Genomic DNA, 21740 nt, shown 5'->3' on the forward strand with positions numbered 1-21740 from the left:
GCTCTGTGATGAGAGCATCAGCCCTCACTGCCACGTCTCCCGGGCAGCTGCGGCGGCGGCAGCGGCGGCGGCAGCGGCGGCGCGGGCAGCCGGCGGTGTGCAGGGCCGCGCCGGGGTGCCGAGACCGGGCCCGCCCTCCTCCTCCTCTTCCCTTCCTTTCCCTTCCCCGCAGGGCGGCCGCGGCTGCCCGCCCCTGCTCCTGCCCCACCGAAGGGCGCTGGGTGCCGGTGGGCAGCGGCGAGGGGCGTCTGCCCGGCGGGAGGAGAGACGCTCCGTGGGGCACCTGCCACCGCCACCTCGTCCCCCGCCGGCGGACCGGGGGGCTGCCGGGGGTCGGGGCTCGCCGCCGGGCCGCTGCCGCCGGAAGGGGACCCCGCTGCCGGCTGATGTCCGAGCCGCGCCGCCGCCCGCGCTTGGATGTGTGAGTACCGGCCCCGCCGCTCCCTCGGGGCAGCTCCGCTCCGGGAAAAGCCTGAGCGACTGAAGCGGGCGGCGGGCTCCGCCGGGACCCTGCCCAGGTGGTGCAGGGCCGGGCGGCCGAGCCGGCTCCCCATGGAGCTCCCCAGGCTGCCTTGGGCGTGAGGTGCTGCCTCTCGCCTACCTGTAACTTCGGGTGTGTGTGTGTTTATGAGGTGCGGGGGCTTCTGCCGTTTTTGTTTCTTCCTGGCTGGTAAGTTACCGCACCGGGTGCCGGGCTTCTCGTTTTGGACGTTTCCTGCTGTGTCTGGGTTTAAAGCAAGATGTCTGAGCATGTTGCTCAGAGCTGGGTGCTCTGCGATAAGAGGGTTGAGGATCGAACACGAAGAAGTTGGTCTGGGGTCATGGGGAGATTCGCTTTGGGCTTTTGAAACGCTGTCCATATGTAATCAGTCCTATGAAGGAGTTAGGAGAGGGCACTGTCCTGTGGCAGATGAAGAACTGAGGCAATCTTCTGTAAGTCATGGCAAATCTAACCCCCCATAAGGTACTGTTTCCAGAATAGATGTGGGTGCTGTTCTTTTTTGTACAGCTGAGGAAATGGTGTATCCATCATTCTCCGTTACAGAGGATAGCAGTTAGACTGGTGACTTTCCTTATTACATGAGGTAGCTCCTTTGCTACTCCAACACCATTTTAACATGTCAATGTGTAGCGGAAACAGAGGCAGCTTTGTTTGCGATTTATGATCACTCTCATGCATGTTTTTTCATTGTGAATAGTGGCCCTCCCGTGTCACTGCTATCTGTTATGACTGTAAGTGAAAGAATGAGATATGTATGTTATAAAGTGGTGAGTTGTAAATTTTTTTGGAAACGAGGCATTGGATCTGTAACCAACTCAGGTCTGTTAACTTGCTGCGATCAGAAGAAATTTTCTGGGGGTGGTATAGAGTAGTACGAGCATGGGACTGGAACGGCTCAGCTCCAGTTTCACAGAATGCTGAGAACAGAACGGGACAGCAGCCCGTTAGCCCACAGTGTGCTCCTTTGCTCACCTTCTGGCACTCCTGTTGTGGGAGTGGCTCTGTTTCTGACGTGGATTTCTCCTTCCAGCTCCTCCTCTGGAGTGCCAGCTCCTTAAGTCGAGGTGCTTGATATTGCGATCAGATAATACTCTTCTAGTAAAACCTGGGCCCACTGGAGCCAAGGTGGTAGCCAGGCACTGCTGACTTCTCTGGGAGTTGTGCTGAAACTTCACGCACTCCTTGTTGATCCTTGTCAGACTGGAAGTTCTTCAGGTGTAGGTATAGCTACTACTTGTTTCTGTTCTTGAGCATCTTTGACTTATATTTTGCAGTGGAAACCAGCATGTTGGGTGGGAATGCTGCCCAGATCTGATTTATTTGGAAGCGCAGAGGAGCTCAGGTAATATGACTGACGCAGTAAACTGTGTCCAACATGATGTGCACTCCTAATCTTGGGACCGAAGAGGTCTGCATGCCACCTGTACGGCTCATTCCGGGCTCTATTTGCAGACCTAGTGACTTGCAGGCATTTGAGACCTGGTTTTCCGAAGATCTGGTTATCCACACTCCTACCTATATTGCTTCAACCTGAGCATTCAAAATCATTGATAATTTAAATTAATGGCAGGCTTCTTATTTTCAATTTATTTTTTACTTTTATTTTTTTACAGTCATTTTGACTGTAAAGCTGGGAAAAAACATTTTGTTTCCTACTTTTGCAGAGTATGTTGCTATTCTGCGTGTAAGAAAATAAATTATTTTCAAAACTTCTTTCAAGGTACAGGTTAGCACCTTGCTGAACTGACACCAATGTCATCCTGCGGTAGTTAAGGAAATAAGCTATTCTCACTTTAGTGGCCTACCTGTATTAGAAATATTCATGCTGATGTAACATTGCCAATATAGGTATACTGTTAAAGCAGAGGCCTAATCTCTTTTTTGTCTATGCTTTCTTCAGACACCGCTTTTTGGTCTGAAATTTTAGAGAGAGACTCAAATGATGCATGCAGCATTTGAGGGAGGAAAAAACATACCCTTCTGCTGTTTTTGCAGTTAAGCAGCACTGAACACAGATCTTTCTTTGAAAATTTCTGTATTGCAAATTGACTTGGGCAACTCAAGCCTGGAGAGCATAAAACTAACCTTTTTTTTTCTTCTGTAGGCACCAATTCTGGATGTTTGAGAATACAAGAAGAGCATATATGCTAGAAATGTTTGTTAAGGTGGCTTCTAATTTCCATGAGTGTTAAGTCCAGAAGCCAGTCAGGCCACTCACTGCAACTCTGTGGAGTTACAGCTCTAAGGATGGATATGGTGTAAAGCAAGAAAACAGTACTGATTCTGAGACTATCCTACTCCTCAGTCTCAGTGCTTTCCCTGTGCCTCAGCATCGCAGAATCCTGGAAAAAAGTTTTCTTCTTGCATCTACAAACATGTGATTCAGTTTTAGTTTTATGGATGTGAAACCCTTGAGTTGGAGGGGTTGGATTCATACTCTGGATTTAAAGAGGAACTATGTTGTCAATACAAAGATGTGTGTGCATTTTAGCACTGGTGAAAATCAGTTCGAGATCTGGCTGAATTTGTTTACTATTAGAACATTTGGTCTTAGAAATATTACCAATTTCTGACCATTATTTTGTTTGTCTGTTGTGAAATTTTATGTCCTGGCATGTTTGTGGACTGAGAAATAGAGAGGAGGGTTGAATTTGCCTTGCAGAAGCTGCTTAAATACTTGAAATCTTTAGACTCTAGTATTACTGTCATACTTTAATGTGCAGCATGATATTCTGTTATACATATTTACCTTTGTTGTGGTCCGATTTTTGTTCTCCTTGCACTGCCATTCAGTTGGAGAATTCATACAGTTTGATGTCAGTACTGCAGTGCTACCTTATGCACAAGAAACTGCAAGCAAGATACAAAATTATGACAGTCGACATTCCTCTTCTTTCGGTGATCCCTTTCCTCTGCCATCTCCTTAATCCGCTCTCTGACTGCAGAGTTTGGCCTGTCACAGTAATGGATGGTGCCACGAAGTTCACTCTCTCTTCTTTGTTCACTCAACCACAGGAGGTCTCTTGTGGTGTTAGAAACTTTAGCCCATTTATGTATAACCATTCCACAAACTGATACCTACTACTAGATGAGCAGTAGAGCTTTCAGCAGGTGGATTTTTAAAATCAGAGGTGAATCTCTAGTAGCTGTGTGACTTGGACAAATAGTTCATGAGCTATCACAAACTTGCCCGAAAGGTTTCCTGCCATTCTTTGTGGAGTGTAGCCATTGGAGAGTAATTTCCAACCTTTTTTTGACTTTTTGGGCTGAACGTGTTGCAAGCGGAAAACGAGACTTCTAGTGGGAAGTGAGTATTATGCAAGCCAGTCAGAAAAACTGTGCTAGCTAACGTGAGGCAGCGGCATCCACGTGTGCTGGAGGTTTGAAATTCTTGGTTGAGAGCAAAATTATCAGCAGACATCTGTGACCCCGTAATACTTATAAGGGAGTGTGTCTGCAGATTCAGGCAGCTAAATTAGTCTTGGTATAATTAATTATATCAGGTATTAATGTATCCTATTGCATTTTCCTGAACTGCGGTGTTAGTTGCTCTGTAAATGGTTGTACAATGTTCTGAGTGCTGCCTACCTGAATAATGCAAGCTGAATTGAAGACTTTTACTGTTTTGTGGGGAGCTTGTATATCTGTTATTTAGGAGGAGATTACAGCGGAGCGATGTATTCTCATATGTGTTCTATGTATTAATGCGAATTTATGATTTATGCAAATTACCATTTATTTAGCATTCCCTGCAATAATTTGGCTTTTCCACCGTGTCAGGGATGTGCAAGTAGTCGTTGCACTGATGCTTTCCAATGTGAATCCCAGTGCAATGACATGGGGTAAGACTCAAGAAGCTGTTTCTTCCTTGCTTTCAAACTCATTGCTACAGATGGCAGATGCCTGCCTTATTTTTAGCTATGTGAGGACAAAATAGAAAAATCCTAGTGACTCCCTGTGATTTGTCATCATCGCTGTTCTCCATTAAATTAAACATAGCGATTGGCAGATGAGCAAAACCAGCAGGAAAGCAGCTTCTGTTTGTTTTTAAAAAAGCTTGTCTAAAGCACTAAAATAATACTGTAAAAAATAGTCACTACTATGTACAGAGACCCCTGGGAGGAGAAATACTTGCTGAACAGTTTATCCTGTTTGGGATAAGGAAATTGAGGTCTAAATCAGTAAAACAACTTCCCTGGAAGTCAGTTGAAGAGACTAAAGGCAGAGAGTTCCTGGTGTGCAGTCCTGTACTCAAGCCATTGAACAATGTGTATGTATTCAGGGTTTGGAGGAGAGTGCATATTTTGGTGGCTTGCTTGGCTGAAAATGTTAAGATGGGCTCTTAAGGCAAGAGCATCTTTTATTTTTTTTCTCTTCTGCCACCTCCCATAGGGGTCTGTTTTGCTGCGTGTTTGCCCCAGTAAGTTGGGAAAGAAAGTCTCTGTGGCTGTAGCTAAAATTCCTCTCCTTCCCCCGTTGCTGTGCAGTGTTCTTTGTAACAGAGGGCAGTTTCTCTGAGTTCATCAGTGGCTGTGTTTTAGCAGCTCCCTGACTGCATGCAGTATTTACTGAAGAGCTTTGGTGCAAGGTAGATGTAGGAGTGCATGTTGATAAATTGTATTAAGAGCCAGCTTTGATAGCTTTGCCTGTGTTGTGTCTGCTGATACATCGCCCTTGTGATTTGGCATTGCTTCCCAGCCGGTGTCCCTTTCTAAAGTGAACTTCTGTTTCTGTCTGTAACAGGCGCTTGGAGTTGAAGCTGAAAACTTTTATGTTGTTACATATCCAAACCCTGTTTTGGATCTAAAGCTGAAACTTTAGATCCTGAGCTTACAGACGACAGTGCAGGTTGTCTTTAAGAACTTTAGATCTAGCTCACTAATTCTCACCAGCTATTTGGTTTGAGCCTTCTGCTGTGGATGAGGCTGGACTTGCTGCCCTTTCCCCATGCGATTTAGAAGCATAGGAACTGTAGGACCAAAATAGACCATGACCCAACTGGTCAGGCCTGCATTTCCCTCTTCTGCTGGAAAAGCTCAACTTTGCAATTCTGTCTTGCTCTCCTATGAGGACAAGCCAATGCTTGCTTTATTCCCAGATCCAGTATTTGGCTGTGAGTGTTGCTGTATATGTCAAAAGAAGCCGAAGAAAATGTTAATGTCTTGCTAACTGTGCAATCCTGTTGCCTTGGTGAGAAGTGTGTTATCAGCCACTTGTAGCTCCTGAGCCCTGAGGATCTCGTGTTGTGGGTTTGGTTTTGTTTTGTTTTTTTCTCTCCACCTTTTTGGAAGATAATTTCCCTTGTCTTCATTCATAAAATTGTTCTAGTCATTCATTAGAGTCTTACTAAGCTGTTTACTTTGACCTCCTGGAGCAGTTAGTTGCACAACGTAATTATATGGTTATAAGGTATTATTTTATTATTCCAGGAACTGCAGGAACTGCGGCTTTGTTCTTGTACTTACCAGAGGTTCATTAAGAGCGCTTCGTGTGTGTATCTTCTTTCCTCCAATTCACAAAGACTTGAACTCATCTGTGTTCTGAAGAGGACTGTATCTCCTGCATACTTCTGGAAAGTTCTCCCTTGCAGCCTCTGAAGTAAGGTCTTTGAGGGAATTTTTAAAGAACGTACAGGATTTGTGTTGGAAATCCTTCTCCATTTTAAAGAATTGCTTTCTCAAGCTCTTGGATCATTTTCTTGATCTAGAGTATTAAGAACTTAAATCCATGTCCCATCCTTAAAGAGCTTACTGCACTTCAACCTGGAGAAGCTTTTCCTGGAAAACTTTTCTTTCCTGCTCCCATTTTTGTCGGTGAGTATTTGAAATACTGCGACACCCAGACATGGCAGATGCTGCCTTCACCTTGTCTTTAGCTAGAACTTTTATTTTCTCCACTTGTCTGTCTGCTTAACTCTAGCTTTCCTTGCTGAAGATGGCTGAAATGAGTCATACAGTAGATAGGCTCTTTGTGAAATCTTGCCTTTTTCTTGCTGCTTTCACCTTTTGGTTTTGGCACGTGGTTAGACGACTGATAGGTGGAGCCTCTTTGGCCAGAGTTGTGCTGTATCAGAAAAGCCTACAGACTTGGTCTTGCCAGGTTGGTTTTGTTATTACAGAGGAGGTTCTTGGTTCTTAGTCACTGAGCAAAAATTAGTCTTGCTGATGCATCACCTGACAGCGGTGATTCACCACTCAGCGCTCGTCCTCCTCGCCCAACCCTGCGCTGTGCTTCAGGGGGGTTTCTGTCTCTCTCCGCACCACATCTCCTCCTTAATCCATCGCTCCATACAGCACAAGGATGTGGAAAATCTGCTGGTTTGGTAGACCTCCCTCCTAACTGGTTTTCCCTCCCAGCCCTGGGGCCAGTGCTGAGCTTTGGGCCAGATGAGGGGTGTGTGCCTTTGGAGCCAGCCTGAGTTGAAAGGTTGTATTGACTTAGCCCTGGGGGAGCTCTGCACAAGCCAAATATTTATCTTTCCATCTGATAACCTGTTGGTTGTTTCCTCTCTTGTAACAACCAAATGCTTTTTTATTCCCAAACCAAGTTAAGGCTTCCACAGAAGTTTTGCAGCTTCTCAGCTTTTGGTGTGGCAGATGTGCGGGCGCTGACACGGTGGCCTTGTGACCAAGGCATGTATGCAGCCAATACTGTTCCTAGGCTCTCTTCTCATTTTATTTTGGTTTGTTATCTGTGGGGATTTTGTTGTTATTGTTTTTGTTTGGTTGGTTTGTTTTTTTTTTTTTTTGGTGGGAGTTTTTTGTGTTTTTTGTTTGGTTGGTTGTATTTTTCTGTTTGTTGATTTGGGCTTTTTTTTGGCATTATATTGGGTGAATCATTTGCCAGCTTTGTGTCTCAGTTTTTCCAGCTGTCAAAGTGTGATGCATAAATAAATAAATAAAAGGCTCACACTAAAAGGAAGTAAAAATAAGCCATAGTAACTAGGACTCAGAGCAGTTTGAAAGAAAACTTGACTATAAGGTGGATTCACTGATAATATGCAAAGACATTAGGATTGCTGGACAAATTTAAGTTTGGGGTTAGGTTGACCAGCTACAGCGACTTGAAGTGAGAACATCAGTAGCCCAGTGACCTTTTTACGTTGCCTGTTTCAATTTCAGAGAGTGATGGGGGCAGGAGGGAGGAAGAGGAGAAAGAGCCGTTTGTTGGCCGGCTGAAAGTCAGAACAGTTATGGTATATATTTAATCCCAAAGGTTAGAGAATCCTACCCGATTTTCCTCCTTCCATCCTTCCAGAAGTGGTTTCATCAGGGGCTAGTAACTGTCTTTTGCTGCCTTACAAACAAGGTTTTATAAATAAGCCACTGTCTGGGACTCAGTGAGCTGTTGTCACCTGCGGGGCTGCTTGTGGGCACTGGCAGTCAGCAGCCTCAGAAGCTGTGCAGGTGCTGGCCGTGCTGTTCCGTGGCAGCCCTGGGGACAGATCCTTTTGCTCAGGCCAGGGTGAAGCAGTGAGGTCTTAAATGGTCCCTTGCCTTTGTGGTCTGGGAGCTCATGCCTTGGGGCTTATACAGACCAGGATATATGTTCCTTTTTGAAGGAAAATGACCTAGAAGCTGGTGCTCCTGACAGCAGGGGAACAGGCAGGTACTGTAGGGGAGGAAGAATTGCCAGATGGCTGGATGCAGGAGTGAGTGCTCTGAAGATAGTGGTGCTCCTTGCCCTGGCGCTGAACGACTGCTTCTTGCACTTCTGCTCCCACCCTTCTTGGCGTGTACTTTCCCTGTGCCGTTCCCAGTTCCTTTATCCTTTTGTCTTGCACTTGACGCTAGCCGTGGTTCACGTTATTACCAGTAGCACCCAGAGGGGCTGGAAACATCACTGGCGTTTTGTCAGTGCTGGTGGTTCCCTGTGCTTTGTGTCAGTGCTCTGCAGCCATATTGTGGGGGAGGCTTACTGTGATTCCCTGTGAGGGAGCACCGCAGAGCTGGCAGGTGTGTTTCCATGTCTGCAGAGCTGTAAATTTCCTGTGCCCTCAGTACAGGAAAGACACAGACCTGTTGGAGAGGGGCCAGAGGAGGCCACAAAAATTATCAGAGGTCTGGAGCACCTGACAGCCTGAGAGAGTTGGGGTTGTTCAACCTGGAGAAGACTCCAGGGAGACCTTATTGCAGCCTCTCAGTACTTAAAAGGTGCCCATAAGAAAGATGAGGACAGACTTTTTAGCAGGGCCTGTTGCAACAGGACAAGGGGAGAATTCAGTCTAGATGTGAGGAAGAAATCTTTTACACTGAGGGTGGTGAAACACTGGTACAGATTACCCAGAGAGGTGGGAGATGCCCCATCCCTGGAGACATTCCAGGCCAGGCTGGATGGGGCTCTGAGCAACGTGATCTAGTTGCAGATGTCCCTGCTCATTGCAGGGGGTTGGATGAGGTGACCTTTGATGGTCCCTTTCAACCCAGACTATTCTATGATTCTATAAAGCATGGGCACCCTGAATGGGAAGTTTTGCTAGCAACCCAGACAATGCTGGGAGCTTCTGTGTTGCTGAGAAGGAAGAGGAGGAGGCAGGCAGAGCTCTCTCACTAATGGCCACAAAGGCAATGTATTGCTTCACCACAAGAAATCCTGTGCTTACTGACCAGGAAGAAAGGTGCTTTGAGCAAGGCGGAGAGTTGCAATGAGAGACCTGTGGTCTTCTCAAGCCACGTTGCTGCAAGTGAGGGTGGCCAGATTTCCCTTTGTGTTCTTGAGAGTATCTGGTTGTAGGACTTGTGGAGTCAAGGAGAGCCTCTTGAATGTCTTCCGGGCTCTGAGAGTTCTCACATCTTGGTTACATCAAGCTTCCCGAGAGGATTGGAGGCTCAGAGTTTTCTCCAATTAAAAAAAAGTCAACGCCATCAATATAGCAGGCTAACTATTGTAGTGTTTCCAGCAAAGAGATGGGGAACCAGGCAGACTTTTCGTTCTGATAAGTCATTGACCCTCTCCTGATTCGCCTCTTGTAAGAGCTGTTTGGGCAGCTGCTGATGCAGGAATATGATTCTGAGTGATGGTCCCTGGGGAGCAGGACGTGGCTTCATGCTGAACTATCCTCCTCTGAACTGGTGGATAGTTCATCTGCATAACCCTTCATCAGCAAAGCCTTGCTCTCAACTGTGGTTCTTCCTTGCTTTGATCCTACCTCATCAGGGTCACTGTGGAGCTGATGGATAGGAAATCAGAAGGTGTGATGCCTTACATTCCTACATCTTCTTAGAACCATGTCACAGCTGAAAGTTTTGTCTCTGTCCTGAAGAAAGACCGTGGTCCCTTTCTAGGACTCAAGAGCTGTCTGTATCCATATCTGTTCCCTGTGCACAGATAGGGCCACTGTCCACTATTCTGTAGCTGGTCTCCAAATCTTTCTTGTGTGTATTTATGATGCCCACGTCTGCCTGAGTGAGGAGAGGACATCTTGGAAACTAGGCACATTCTGTTCTGGGGATGTTGAGGATGCACGGACTATAAGAATGTGACTTCTTTTTGTGATATATTATAGGTGAACTAGAAAGAACAATGTGGAATCGCATTAATGGACTAAAGAGTCTTGTCAAGAAAAGCTTTTATCTTCCATTACTCAGTTTTTGTACCTGTGACTATATAAAAGAAAATCGCTGATGGAGTGGGGACTTGGTGGACTCCCAGCTCCCCTTGTGGGCTCTTAATTCTTAGTATGACTTGGATGCATGCAGGAATTTTATCTGTTGACATAAGGGTCTTGGACACTCTTTTTTTCTTAGAATATTTTTCACAGGAGAATCATGTCTTTGTTTATTAATTGCAAACCATAAAGAGACTTCTTCCCATGTCACTCTCCTCAAAAAAGGAGTGCTGTTGATTGGTACAAGGCCAAAAAAAGCAGTCTGAGAGTCAAACTGATCTGGGGAGACTCAGTTTTGTGTAGCTAGTTTTACAAAACAAAAGCAAACAAAAAAGGAATGGTTATTAGGCAGATTTTGCTCTGATAGACACCTACCTAATTTGATCAGACTCCAGTGAAGTTATTTAAAGCTTGGCTTGAGGAACTGCCCAGTCTGTATATGTTCATGGATCACTGTGAAAGGGCTTATTCAAGTGCATTTAAAATATGGTGCACTGACGTTAAGGAGGGCTCCTTTTCCACAGACATTCTGTTTTACTGGTAGGAAGCTGCATTTTACTGGTTTGCAAAACAAGAGGGTGGAAGTGTGATTACTCAGTGTCCAAGTGTCTATATTGGTGAGCATGTGAAGCATACTAATGGGATAATGCTAATTAGAGCTGTTAAATTATTTACATGAATTACTGAATGAGGTATAAAATACCTTCCACTGTTAATACCACTAATTAGACCACTGATGTATTGCATCCGTTATAATAAATAATCTGTAGGTTGAATCAGACCAATTGTTTTAGCTTCCACAGTCCCTGTAATAGTTTAATTTGGCTTAAAATGGCTTTCAAAGTTGTTCCTTTTAGAGGTTTTTATCTATTTTTCTTTGCCTTAGCTGCTTCTGTAAAGTGTCTGGATGTCCTAAGTGAACATTACATTGTGTGTTGGTGCCTCTGCTCATCTTGTGCATGCAGGAGAATTTTCTTCTTTTTATATTCAATTCCTGAAATAGAAATATTCCCAATTAAAACTCTAGAACATCCTAGAGAAAGGTTTCAGAAAACTTTAGAGTCTTGACTAGAAGGGTAAGAAAGGCTTCAGTTCTCTGTTGCGTTGTCATTGGAATTATAATGAAAATTTTGAAGTCTCCCAAAATGAATTATTTTCCTCCAAACCCAAATTGTCCTGTGTTTGCTCTCTCATTTCATGCAATTTCACAAGTCTTTGTTTTTTTATTTTTTTCTTTTTTTTTGCACAAGTGACCTTTATGTGGGTATGTGGGAAGCATTAATCTTTTGAAACATCCTGATTTTTTTTGTTGAAATGTTGAGAATTGGTTATTGAAGTAGAGATGAAGGATGGGAAATTTCAATACAAAGGACAATTCTTTGAGGGGTTTTTTTAGAATTGTTCTCCTGCAGGCTGTATTCATGGTGACACTGGTGTGACTCATTGAGCAAACTTCCTGGCATTTCTGCCAGCTGTGATTTCTCAGGATTTTAAAGGGGGTGATAACTGAATTATAAATAGACAATAGGTTCCATCTGTAAATTTCAAAGATAGACCCAGGGTTTCCCAGAAGGTGTGAGTACTTTTTTTGGACCCTGGGGTGTTTCTGGTTATGAGGCTTTGCCAAAAGGGCAGGTGATTAGGCTCCAGACATGCAGACAAACCAGAGTCCTTGTAGGGAGATGCTCACTAAGCGTCTGGATTCCGTACAACACACGTACTTGGAATGACTTCTAGATTCACTCTCCAATTCAACCCCTTACTCTCTCATGTCTGCTGGCTGTCAGAAACTTACCTGACTACTGAAATCCTTGTAGTGTTAGAATAGTTTGTGTTGGAAGGGACCTTCAAAGCTCATCTAGTCCAGCCCCCTGCAATGAGCAGGGACATCTCCAACTAGATCAGGTTGCTCAGAGCCCCGTCCAGCCTGGCCTTGAATGTCTCCAGGGACAGGGCATCTACCACCTCTCTGGGCAAACTGCCAGTGTTTCACCACCCTCAGTGTAAAAAATATCTTCCTCATGTCCAGCCTGAATCTCCCCTCTTTTAGTTTAAAACCACTGCCCCTTGTCCTGTTGCAACAGGCCCGGCTAAAAAGTTTGTCCCCACCTTTCTTATAGGCCCCTTTTAAATACTGAGAGGCTGCAATAAGGTCTCTCCGGAGCCTTCTCTTCTCCAGGCTGAACAACCCAAACTCTCTTAGCCTGTCCTCATAGGAGAGGTGTTCCTCTCTTGTGAGACACCAGTGAAATAAAAATAAATAAAACCATAAATATTTAAAGGCTTTTTTTTTTTTTAAGGCTGGGATATGTGATTGCCTCTGTGTGCATTTGAAGGACATGCATAATACATGTGTGTTTTGTTGCACTACACTGCTAGCTAGAACCACTTTTAAATGGATGTCCTACCATCATGTCAGTGGGGCTTTCGCAGCACAGAAGGGAGCTGAACCAAGCAATTAACTTCATTGATTCATTGAGACGCAATGAAGTTAGCCTTGCAAGAGCCTTTTCTAAGCTCTTGCAAGAGGGGTTCCAGCATCAGACCCTGCTATGTGATCTGTTGGGTGGTGAAGACCTGCAAAGCTCTAGTAGCTCCTTGCAGCAGAACAGGGAGAGGGCTTTCCCCAGGCTTGCTTTTGAAATGAGGCAGGCAGTCCTGTGGTCTCAAGTACTAGAGATGCTCAGTGGTGCTTTCCAGCCCACAGGAAGTGCAAGCAGTTGCTGATGGCTAATTTAAGCAGCCCCTTTTTAAAGACACAGTGTCAGTGGCATTCATGCTGTGTATGTAGGTGGATGCTGATCTAGTGCTGTTGAAATGGTACCATGTTTCAGGTGGTGATGGGTGTCCCATAGGGCTCTGCATGTATGAGAGTGGCTTCCCTTTGCATGAACTCACTTGGCCGGGGTGTGAACTAGGTGACCACTGGTTTGCAGCTTAAGTGATGTTTCTGCCTCCTTTGCAGACCTGGGAAGGCTTCGGGATTGTTGTCTGGGTCTCGGGGCACAGCCTGCTGGAGGCACTGGAAGTGGACTGGTTCCTGGTCATGCCCGGTGGAAGGAGGGGACCCAGCCGGCAGCAGCTAAGCCGTTCAGCTTTGCCTTCTCTCCAGACGCTGGTTGGTGGAAGCTGTGGAAACGGTACCGGTTTGAGAAACAGGTGAGGACAAAGGGAGGGTTGCTGAGACTCCTGCGGCCACGATAGTGCTAAGAGCCAGGATCCTTGATCCGCTCTAAATTCTGCCCGGGAATGTGGCTTCATGGCTAAAGGAAGGAACTGGGAAGTGGAAACCTTGAGCCCTCTGCAGTGGCATCAGGAGATGGCCCCTCCAAGAAGGGGCCCTGCGTGATAAACCTCTTCCAGCTTCTTTTCCGAGCTCTGCTGTTGCACATGCTTCCTTTTGTGGTCCCTCTTGTCTTCATGCATTAAAAATCACCCTGGGGGGGCAGTTCATAGAATTGTAGAATGTCCTGAGTTGGAAGGGACCCACAAGGATCATCAAGTCCAACTCATCTGTGAGTCCCCCTCCTACGTGAAAGAAAGGCAGGGCAGGAGGGTGCCTACATTCTATTTTATCCCTGTGGGCTGCAGATGAAACTAAGTCTCACAGTTAGCAAAGCTGATCTCCATTTTCTGGGGAAGTTGGGGCTTGAAAAAGGAACATCCAGTGATATTTAGATCTCCACATTTGGCCTAGAGACTAAAAGGGCCCAGTGTTACTTCCTTCCATACAGAAGTTAGCAGACTAGTGAAGTTATTTGCTCCGTGTTGAGGGCCTGGTCTACTTGGTATAGGTTCATCCTTACAGAGTAGAGAGATCCAAGCTGTTTAGCTTTGGCCTTTAAATACTTCCCTGGCTGTGAGAGATAGATGGCACAGTCTTGGATTCTTGAGGAACAGGTAACTGTTGAGACCATGGAGTTCAGTGCCCCAAGGTTCTGGGGGAGCATCCCTTATCCTGGTTTCAATCAGACACAGCATAGTTTATGGCTGAACTTCCTCCATCAGCTTAGCCTGCTGGAGCTTTTAGTTGTCCAAGCCTCCTCTGAAGGCCAGGGAAGAAGGAAGTGTGAGAAGACTTGAGAGGTCAGTCTCTGCAAGGTAGCCAAAGTCCTCCATTTCATTTTTAGTTACGTCTCTTTTCAAGAGAGGAACTGTGAGCAGAATGATGATGGTTACTTTGCAATACTGGAGAATGAGGCTGGGTGCTACTGTAATGTCGTAGTGATGGGTGGAAGGAGCCAAAATTAAGTGCTTGGTCTGGCACAGAGTCCTCAATGATTTTTACTTGGAGTTGCCTCCTTACTCTCTACCTCTGTTCCTCCATCTGCAAGTTTACTGAAATACTGCTGCAGCACTGCTGGCAGACCAATCTGTTGTCTGGTGAAAATGCTGGCTAGCGGTTTTGTCTGGGCTAAGAAGATGAAGAATATCACCACCAGTCTTGTCCCACAAATATGAATGCAAGGCTGCTGCCATCTCTCCTCTAGCAATGCCCAGTCCCAAATTCACAACCCCATGCACTCCCTGTCCTGGAAAATGGTAAGAGATTATGTAGAACTTTTACCAAATGAGTGATATCTGTCTCCTTCAGGAATGGTAGTGCCATCAGCCTCTCTGCGCCTCCAATCACAGCGCTGATTACTCCAGAGCCTGTACGGCACTGCCGGATCCCCGAACTGCCGTTGGATGGGAGTCTTCTCTTTGAATTCCTGTTCTTCATCTATCTACTGGTAGCCCTCTTCATTCAGTACATCAACATCTACAAGACTGTTTGGTGGTACCCATACAATCACCCTGCTTCCTGCACTTCACTGGTGAGTTCCCCAGCAAATGCCATCACTTATGCTTTTTCATTACACAGCTTCTTTTCATGCTTCTTCAGTCCAGGAATCACCAGGCATTTGACATTAAAGAAGTGTAAAGGAGTTCACATGCACCCCCATCAGCCAGGGCCATGTCAACCCCATTTTACAGGGGAGAAGATGCATGGAAGGTGAGAGAGAGGTGTCAGCAGGACTCCTTCAGTGGAAATTTATTTCAGATAGTTGTATGGCCTAGCTAGTCTCTAGGGTTTGAAATGGAGCTGAGACCCCAGGAGCCTGCTTTCTCTTGCTGTGGGTGCCCCTTCCCGGTGGAAACAACAAAGCCTGAGAGAAGGGCGATGATGCAAGTTTTCATTAAGGTCTCTTAGCAGGTCAGTAGCAGAGGAGTTGAGGAGGGGTCAGATCCTCAGCCTGTGTAAACCTCCCAGTCTCCTTGGTTTCAGTCTCCTTCCTGGCCTGTTAAGCTGCACAACCTGGCAGTGACCTGTACCTGAGTCAGCAAACGTCATCTGATGGAAGCCTCTGAGGTGGTCCTTCAATTTATACTGTGTCCTTGCTGCTTGGAAGTATGAGGTGGTTCCGTAGTTAACTATACCCACAGGTGGTGCTGGTGTTCCAGTTATCCAGCTGTTCATTTCAAATTCAGCTGTGTGATGCTGGACACAGCTTTCTTTGAAGAAAAAGCATTCTGTTTGAGGCTTGCTACCTGAAAGGATTTAATGGTCACTTGTTTGTTCCCATCAGAGGTCAAGCGCTCTTTTTCATGCAAAATGTCCTTAAGTCCCAGACAGCAGTATTCAGAGTCTGCTAACTGTTCTAGCCAGAACACGTTTGATGGCTTCACTGAAATACCATAAGGGGTCCAAGAATTGTATCTAACTGGATGCAACTGGAGTGAACGTTAACTTCTAATACTGACCTATGGCCCATGAAGATGACCTTTCTCAGATCAACTTGATTATCAGGGAGCACTGGTCACTACAGACCATTTCTGAGACCAAGAGCTAAAGTGAGTTGGTGTGCTCACTCTGGGCTCCATTTCAGCTGCCCTTTCTCTGGTTGCTCAGTGGCATTTCCCAGGAGAACTTGGAAGCTGTTCTCCATAGTAGGATCCTGGTCCTAGACATCCCTTTGACCCCAAAGATACCTGCCTGAAGGGTGGGCTTGTTTTGTTTTGAGTGGGAATCTCTGTGGGTAGGAACACCCATGTGGAGATCATCTTGCTTCTGGAGACATTCCTGTGTTACTGATGTTTATCCCTTCTCCCTCATCCCTAACAGAGAGATTTGGGGAATGCTTACGTGAGGTCCTAATGTGCTCTCAACAGCCAGCTTTCCAATTCCACCCCAGCTGGGTGGTTTCAGAGTCCCTTCCCCTGGTGAAGACCTTTTTTCTTTCCTCCTTCAGAATTTTCACCTCATTGACTACCACCTGGCGGCGTTCATCACAGTGATGCTGGCGCGGAGGCTGGTGTGGGCCCTCATCTCTGAGGTAACATTCCCACTGTTCCCTCTCCTGCCTGCAGTACTGATTGCAGAGCATGACCATCCATGGCCTGAGAAGGTTCTGTAAGTTGGATAGCTGGAGGGTTTCTTCCTCCAGAACAAGTCTGGGTGTGAAGGACTAAGATTTTGGGGATGCCTTTCTGCCTTGGAGTTTTCTCCTTGGGCCCATTCGTGTCCTGCAGTATTGAGTAGCTCTGTTGCCTCTGCAACTAGACTGAGATGAAATTGTCCCACTTGCTTCTGTATCCTTGCAGGTGCAATACTGTACCTCACTACCTCGTGCCAGAGAAGTGGCTGAGAGAATTGCAAGTCAGGTAGCAGAATGGCAAATAGGAATGTTAGTCAGGACTGGAAAAATGAGCAGGAGATTAGAGGTGGAAAGGTCAGTATGCTAAAGTGAAATACAAATAGCTGGTAGAACTGCTTTTCCAGTCCTGGTTACTCAATAACTCTGAGGCTCTGGTCATGTCACCTCAGATTTTGAGACCCTCTCTGTGTTTGTGGGAGCAGAACCAGATCAAATACATGTTTGAGAAAGGTCATTTTGAGGAAAGTGGAAGTTCTGTCCACTGAATTGATTAATACAACTCCAGGCTAAGCAACCAAATAATAACTTTAAAAATAAGGAACAGTTATGTCCTGTTGAACAGGTAAATGGAAAACATGGGATCTCTGAAGTTCTCTTTTCATCTCAGATTCCTGCCATTTTCATTTATGTTCACATCCTCCGTAAAACCTCCCATAGACTGAAATTTCTGCACCTTCCATGCAAGTTTTTGCACATCCCTTCTATTGACACTAACCCCTAAGAATGTTTTCATAGTTCAGTTGCCTTCTCCCCTCTGGAGGCTGGAACAAGCTTTCCTGCTGTCCTTTTAAGGTGGTACCTCCTCACTGGACTGCAGCCTGTGCGTAGACAGGAGTGGTGTAAATCTAGTTTGGGGATTGCCGAGGTGCACCATCTTCTCTTCCCTTAGCTGAGAACTGCGACATTCCAGTTCTTTAGGAAAACGAATGGTGACACCTGATCCTTCTAAAGGAAAGAGCAAGAGGAAATGTGTTTCAGGCTATCTTGGACTATTATTAGAGCAATACGGGACTTTGCAGCTCTGATTTTTAAAAGGCCCTCTTTCAATCGCACCCAAAAACTTGTGTTTATTTGAAACTTTTGGATTCTACAACTCCTGAATAAGAACAAAGGTATTTGTCTTTGTAAGAGTTGGTCTCCTGCTTCTGGCAGGAAGAGGGCAGCCATCCCTCTTAGAGTGCCTCCTGGCACCCCTCCCAACTTCTCCTCCACAGGCAACCCCTGTGCTCGTGTTCCAGCAGTGGTGTTACAGGGCCATTGAATGTTTCTTCTCCATTTACAGGCCTCTCAGGTGGGTGCGACATCAGTGATTCACTACATGGTGCGCCTGGTGCTGCTCACCCTCTGTGGATGGGTGCTTTGCTGGACGTTGGTCAACCTCTTCCGCAGCCATTCTGTTCTCAACCTTCTATTCCTGGGCTACCCGTGAGTGATACCGCCTTCTACCTTCATGGTGGGGGGAGCATAGCAGCTTAGGGGTGGCATGAACCACTATGGGAAGCAGCGCCATTGGCTGTAATTTGTCTCCTCATTTTATGATTAAAGGGGAAGCAGGAGTGGCTGGGGATGATGCGAGGAGGTGGCACTGAGTTGATGAAGCAAATTGCTTCAGTATGCTGTTTACGTGAGGGGCCTTGACTCTGAGTGAAGAATGAGCCATTGAGGTTGTTGGTTCCACAAATGGGATTTAAAGAAGCTTCTCTGCACACCTGTTGAGGCTGAAGCCTCTTGCCTTTGATGAGGGAGAAGAGTTGGCCACAAGCTTTTGGAGTGAGGGTGTGGTGTCCCTCTCATAAGGGCCACCATCTGTTGAGAAGGTGCCCCCTGCTTCATGTTAGGATGGCTGTCATTTCAGCCCTTTTTTCCTTTCTTTCCCTGCAGGTTTGGTGTCTATGTTCCTCTATGCTGCTTCCACCAGGACAGCAGAGCACAGCCCCTACCTGCGGACTGTGGTTACTTGGTACAGGACCAGATGGTGGATGATGGGGCTTCAGCCGTCAGCACTCTGGTCAAACCCAAAGATTTCCTCTCGCTTCTGTGGGAATCCCTGAGGGAACAGTTCAATAATCCTACATCTATCCCCACCCACAGCTGCCCCCTCTCCCCAGATCTCATCCGCAATGAGGTGGAGTGCCTAAAAGCAGATTTCAACCGCAGGATCAAGGAAGTTCTCTTCAACTCTCTCTTCAGTGCCTACTACGTGGCATTCCTGCCATTGTGTTTTGTGAAGGTACCTTTTGTCTGGCTCTCTGTGTCCCTGCCTGCCGTCTCCTTCTGTATGTTGTGTGAATTGCTGCCAGGCCAGATTCCTGGTTAATTCCCCTTTTCTCTGTCTCCCCTTTGGCAGCCCGGATAGCGGAGCATGGCTGCATCCGGAGGGCACTAGTACTGCTCCTGGTTGGCGGATAGGTATTGCCATAAATGTGATGCACCTCTAGTCCCATCACCCCACTTACTAACTCCCCTTCTCCCACCCCCTGTCCTAGGCAGATGGATAGCTGTGTTCTTCCTAGGAAAGGGAACCTGTTGTTACCTGTCTCGGATCCAACATCCAAGCTTTCGAGTGCTTGGATCAGAGGCTTTGGTGGTCAGCTTGTTAGAAAGCAGAGCCAACGAAGATGCTTGGCAAACTAAATCCAAGAACCTCTTGTCAATGTGGGGGTTGTATCTGTTGTTTTTCTGACTTGAACGAGCTCCAGTTGGTGTAGTGAAATGGGCAGGGCTCCACAATCCATGTAGTAGTCTTGGTGCAGTTGGTGCTCCTGGGGCAGCTCTGTGGCAGTGAAGCCCTTTGTTGTCTGCTGCTGGAGGAGGAGATGCACCAGCTGCAGCATCATCCCCCTTGCCCTTTCTCCTTCAAGTCAAGGAGAGGGGAGTCTTAAGTGTTTCCTAAGCTATTACCCTCTGAAATCACTGGTCCAAAAGCGCATGCCTGTCATGTGTGGTGTGGGTCTGCTGGATGCACACGCAGTACGTCCTTTGTTATTCCTTCCTCTGTTTTGTGACAGCGGTGCCAAGTTCTCGTCTGGTCTCTTTGCAGAGCACCCAGTACTACGACATGCGCTGGTCCTGTGAACACCTCATCATGGTGTGGATCAATGCCTTTGTCATGCTGACCACTCAGCTGCTGCCTCCCAAGTACTGTGACCTGCTCCACAGATCAGCTGCCCACCTCGGCAAGTGGCAGAAACTAGAACATGGTTCCTACAGCAATGCTCCGCAGCACATGTGAGTGTGGGGATGGGAAGAGGTTGGCATGTCCAGAAAGGGGCTGAGAAGGCATTCTAGTAGATGAGTAAATATCAGCAGTGCTTATCTACTACGGACACTTCTCCATTCCCCATGCAACTCTGCTGGTCTTTCAGTTCCCTAGAAACAGAAATGTGCTCTAGAGACCTGTCTGAGCTCCTATGGTCACTGCTGGTTCCTTCCCAGAAACAAACGCTGAGATTCTTCTTGGCTGCTGGAGAAGCAGCTTGTGCAGGGGCAGGGGGTGGTGCCCTCCAATGCAGTGGACTAGGGTCTTGCACTGGAAATAATTTGTTCACATTATCCAGAGTTCACCTGGTGCGTTTGTGATCACCTCTCTATGCTTTTCCAGTGGGAGCAAGGACTTGTCCTTGTGGCAGGGGGTCTGGTATTTTGCAAGATGCAGTCCATTTCTATGAACCTGCATTTGGGGAGCTGGGAGTACAGACGCTGATGTTCTGGCATTCTTTCCCCACAGCTGGTCAGAAAACACAATATGGCCACAAGGAGTTCTGGTGCGACGTAGCCGATGCCTGTATAAAGCGGTTGGGCCTTACAACGTAGCAGTGCCTTCAGATGTGTCCCATGCCCGCTTTTATGCAAGTATCTCTTCTCTTGCTTGACGTGTTACGTCTGTGGGGGGGAGGAGAGGCTCAAACCTAGCTGCAGCAGAGCACATTGCTGCACCACAGCCTGTTGCTGCGAAAAAAAATACAGGTTTGCAGAAGGGCTTTCCTGTTGCAGTGTTACAGTGATGGCACGATAGAAGCTACAGCTGCCCTAGCAGTGCTTTTTCAGCTCTTGATCAGGCAGTAGCATATTCTTAAGAGGGTTCTAGTTAACATTTTCTGGGGAAATGGGAAAGTACATCCTCTGGCCAATAGGTCCTCCCTTTCTCAAGCAAAATGACACTTCTACGTGCCTTGTTTCTTATGCTGCTTTCCCCACGTAGCAGCTAGCAGTGGTTGGAGTGCTAACATTCCTTCTGCCCAGCACAGTGGTGCCTGACAACATTACTTACTTAGCCCTCCCTGCTTTAGCACTGCAACAAATTACAGAACTCTGTCCTTTTTTAACTGTTTTCCTGCAGTTCCTATTTCACCGTCCATTACGGCTGCTCAACCTGCTGATTCTCATCGAAGGCAGCGTGGTCTGCTACCAGCTCTACTCACTGCTGCGCTCCGAGAAGTGGAACCACACCCTCTCCATGGCCCTTATCCTTTTCTGCAATTATTATGTCTTATTTAAGCTCCTCCGGGACCGGATAGTATTAGGCAGGGCATATTCCTACCCTCTTAACAACTATGGACTCAAGGCACACTAGGCCGGCCAAACGTGTACCCCTTCTCTTTCCCCAACCACAGGGCAGGGAGGGAACCTCAGAAAAAAAAAAAATATTTTCGTACAGTTCTATTTTTTTCTTGCGGCGTTTATAAATATTTAAAATATTTTATATTTTGTATACTATTGTTTTTGTGGGGCGGGAAGGGAACCAGTGGCAATTAAATGTCGCTTTATAAACAAGGTGTTATTTTATATATATATATATATATAAAAAATCAATGTGTATATACAGTATATCTATACCCATACATATATCTATGTGAAGCAACAGGATTGTGTGTGTGGTCACTGTGTCTGCTTTGCTCACATAACTGCCTTGCTGTTGCATACTACGGAGAGACAACTGCTGTTCATTAGGAACTGGTCTGGTGCAGGACCTGGATAAGCCTCCAGCTAGGGGAAGAAAAGAAACATGGGGTCCTTTCACCAGGATGACTAAAGTTTATCTTAGTAACCTCAGTAGCAGGGAAGTCATGCAGTGACGTGATACCAGTTTAGGGAAAGGGAGGAAGCGGTGTGCAGAAAGACAAAGTTGCCGTCAGTCAGTAAAAGCTCTCAGCTCTTTCTTCTTCCCACTGTTAGCAGGATAAAAGTATTATTTTTTAAAAATAGCAAACTC

General features: G+C 46.3%; 2 protein-coding genes across 3 annotated transcripts in view; one reads left to right on the forward strand and one right to left on the reverse strand.

The window, feature by feature from the left end:
- The window catches only part of B4GALT4 (beta-1,4-galactosyltransferase 4), a 41001-nt gene extending 40378 nt beyond the window's left edge, over window positions 1–623 (reverse strand). The window contains exon 1 of the mRNA XM_065829212.2: window positions 602–623. The gene's annotated coding sequence lies outside the window, so the exon portion shown is untranslated. The remainder of the gene's footprint in view (window positions 1–601) is intronic.
- On the forward strand, window positions 48–21391 carry TMEM39A (transmembrane protein 39A). 2 transcript variants are annotated; one of them, XM_065829207.2, is made up of 9 exons: window positions 48–421; window positions 13075–13268; window positions 14704–14926; window positions 16343–16426; window positions 17811–17953; window positions 18410–18758; window positions 19569–19756; window positions 20256–20376; window positions 20868–21391. In XM_065829207.2, the coding sequence occupies exons 2-9, from the start codon at window positions 13156–13158 to the stop codon at window positions 21099–21101; spliced, it is 1455 nt and encodes a 484-aa protein (XP_065685279.1). In that variant the 5' UTR covers window positions 48–421; window positions 13075–13155; the 3' UTR covers window positions 21102–21391. The 2 variants fall into 2 exon arrangements, with proteins under 2 accessions (XP_065685279.1, XP_071665468.1); XM_071809367.1 differs by lacking the exon at window positions 48–421 and adding an exon at window positions 6227–6315.
- The last annotated feature ends 349 nt before the right edge of the window (window positions 21392–21740 follow it).

The sequence above is a fragment of the Patagioenas fasciata genome, chromosome 1 (genome assembly GCF_037038585.1).
Source record: "Patagioenas fasciata isolate bPatFas1 chromosome 1, bPatFas1.hap1, whole genome shotgun sequence".
NCBI classification, from domain to species: Eukaryota; Metazoa; Chordata; class Aves; order Columbiformes; family Columbidae; genus Patagioenas; species Patagioenas fasciata.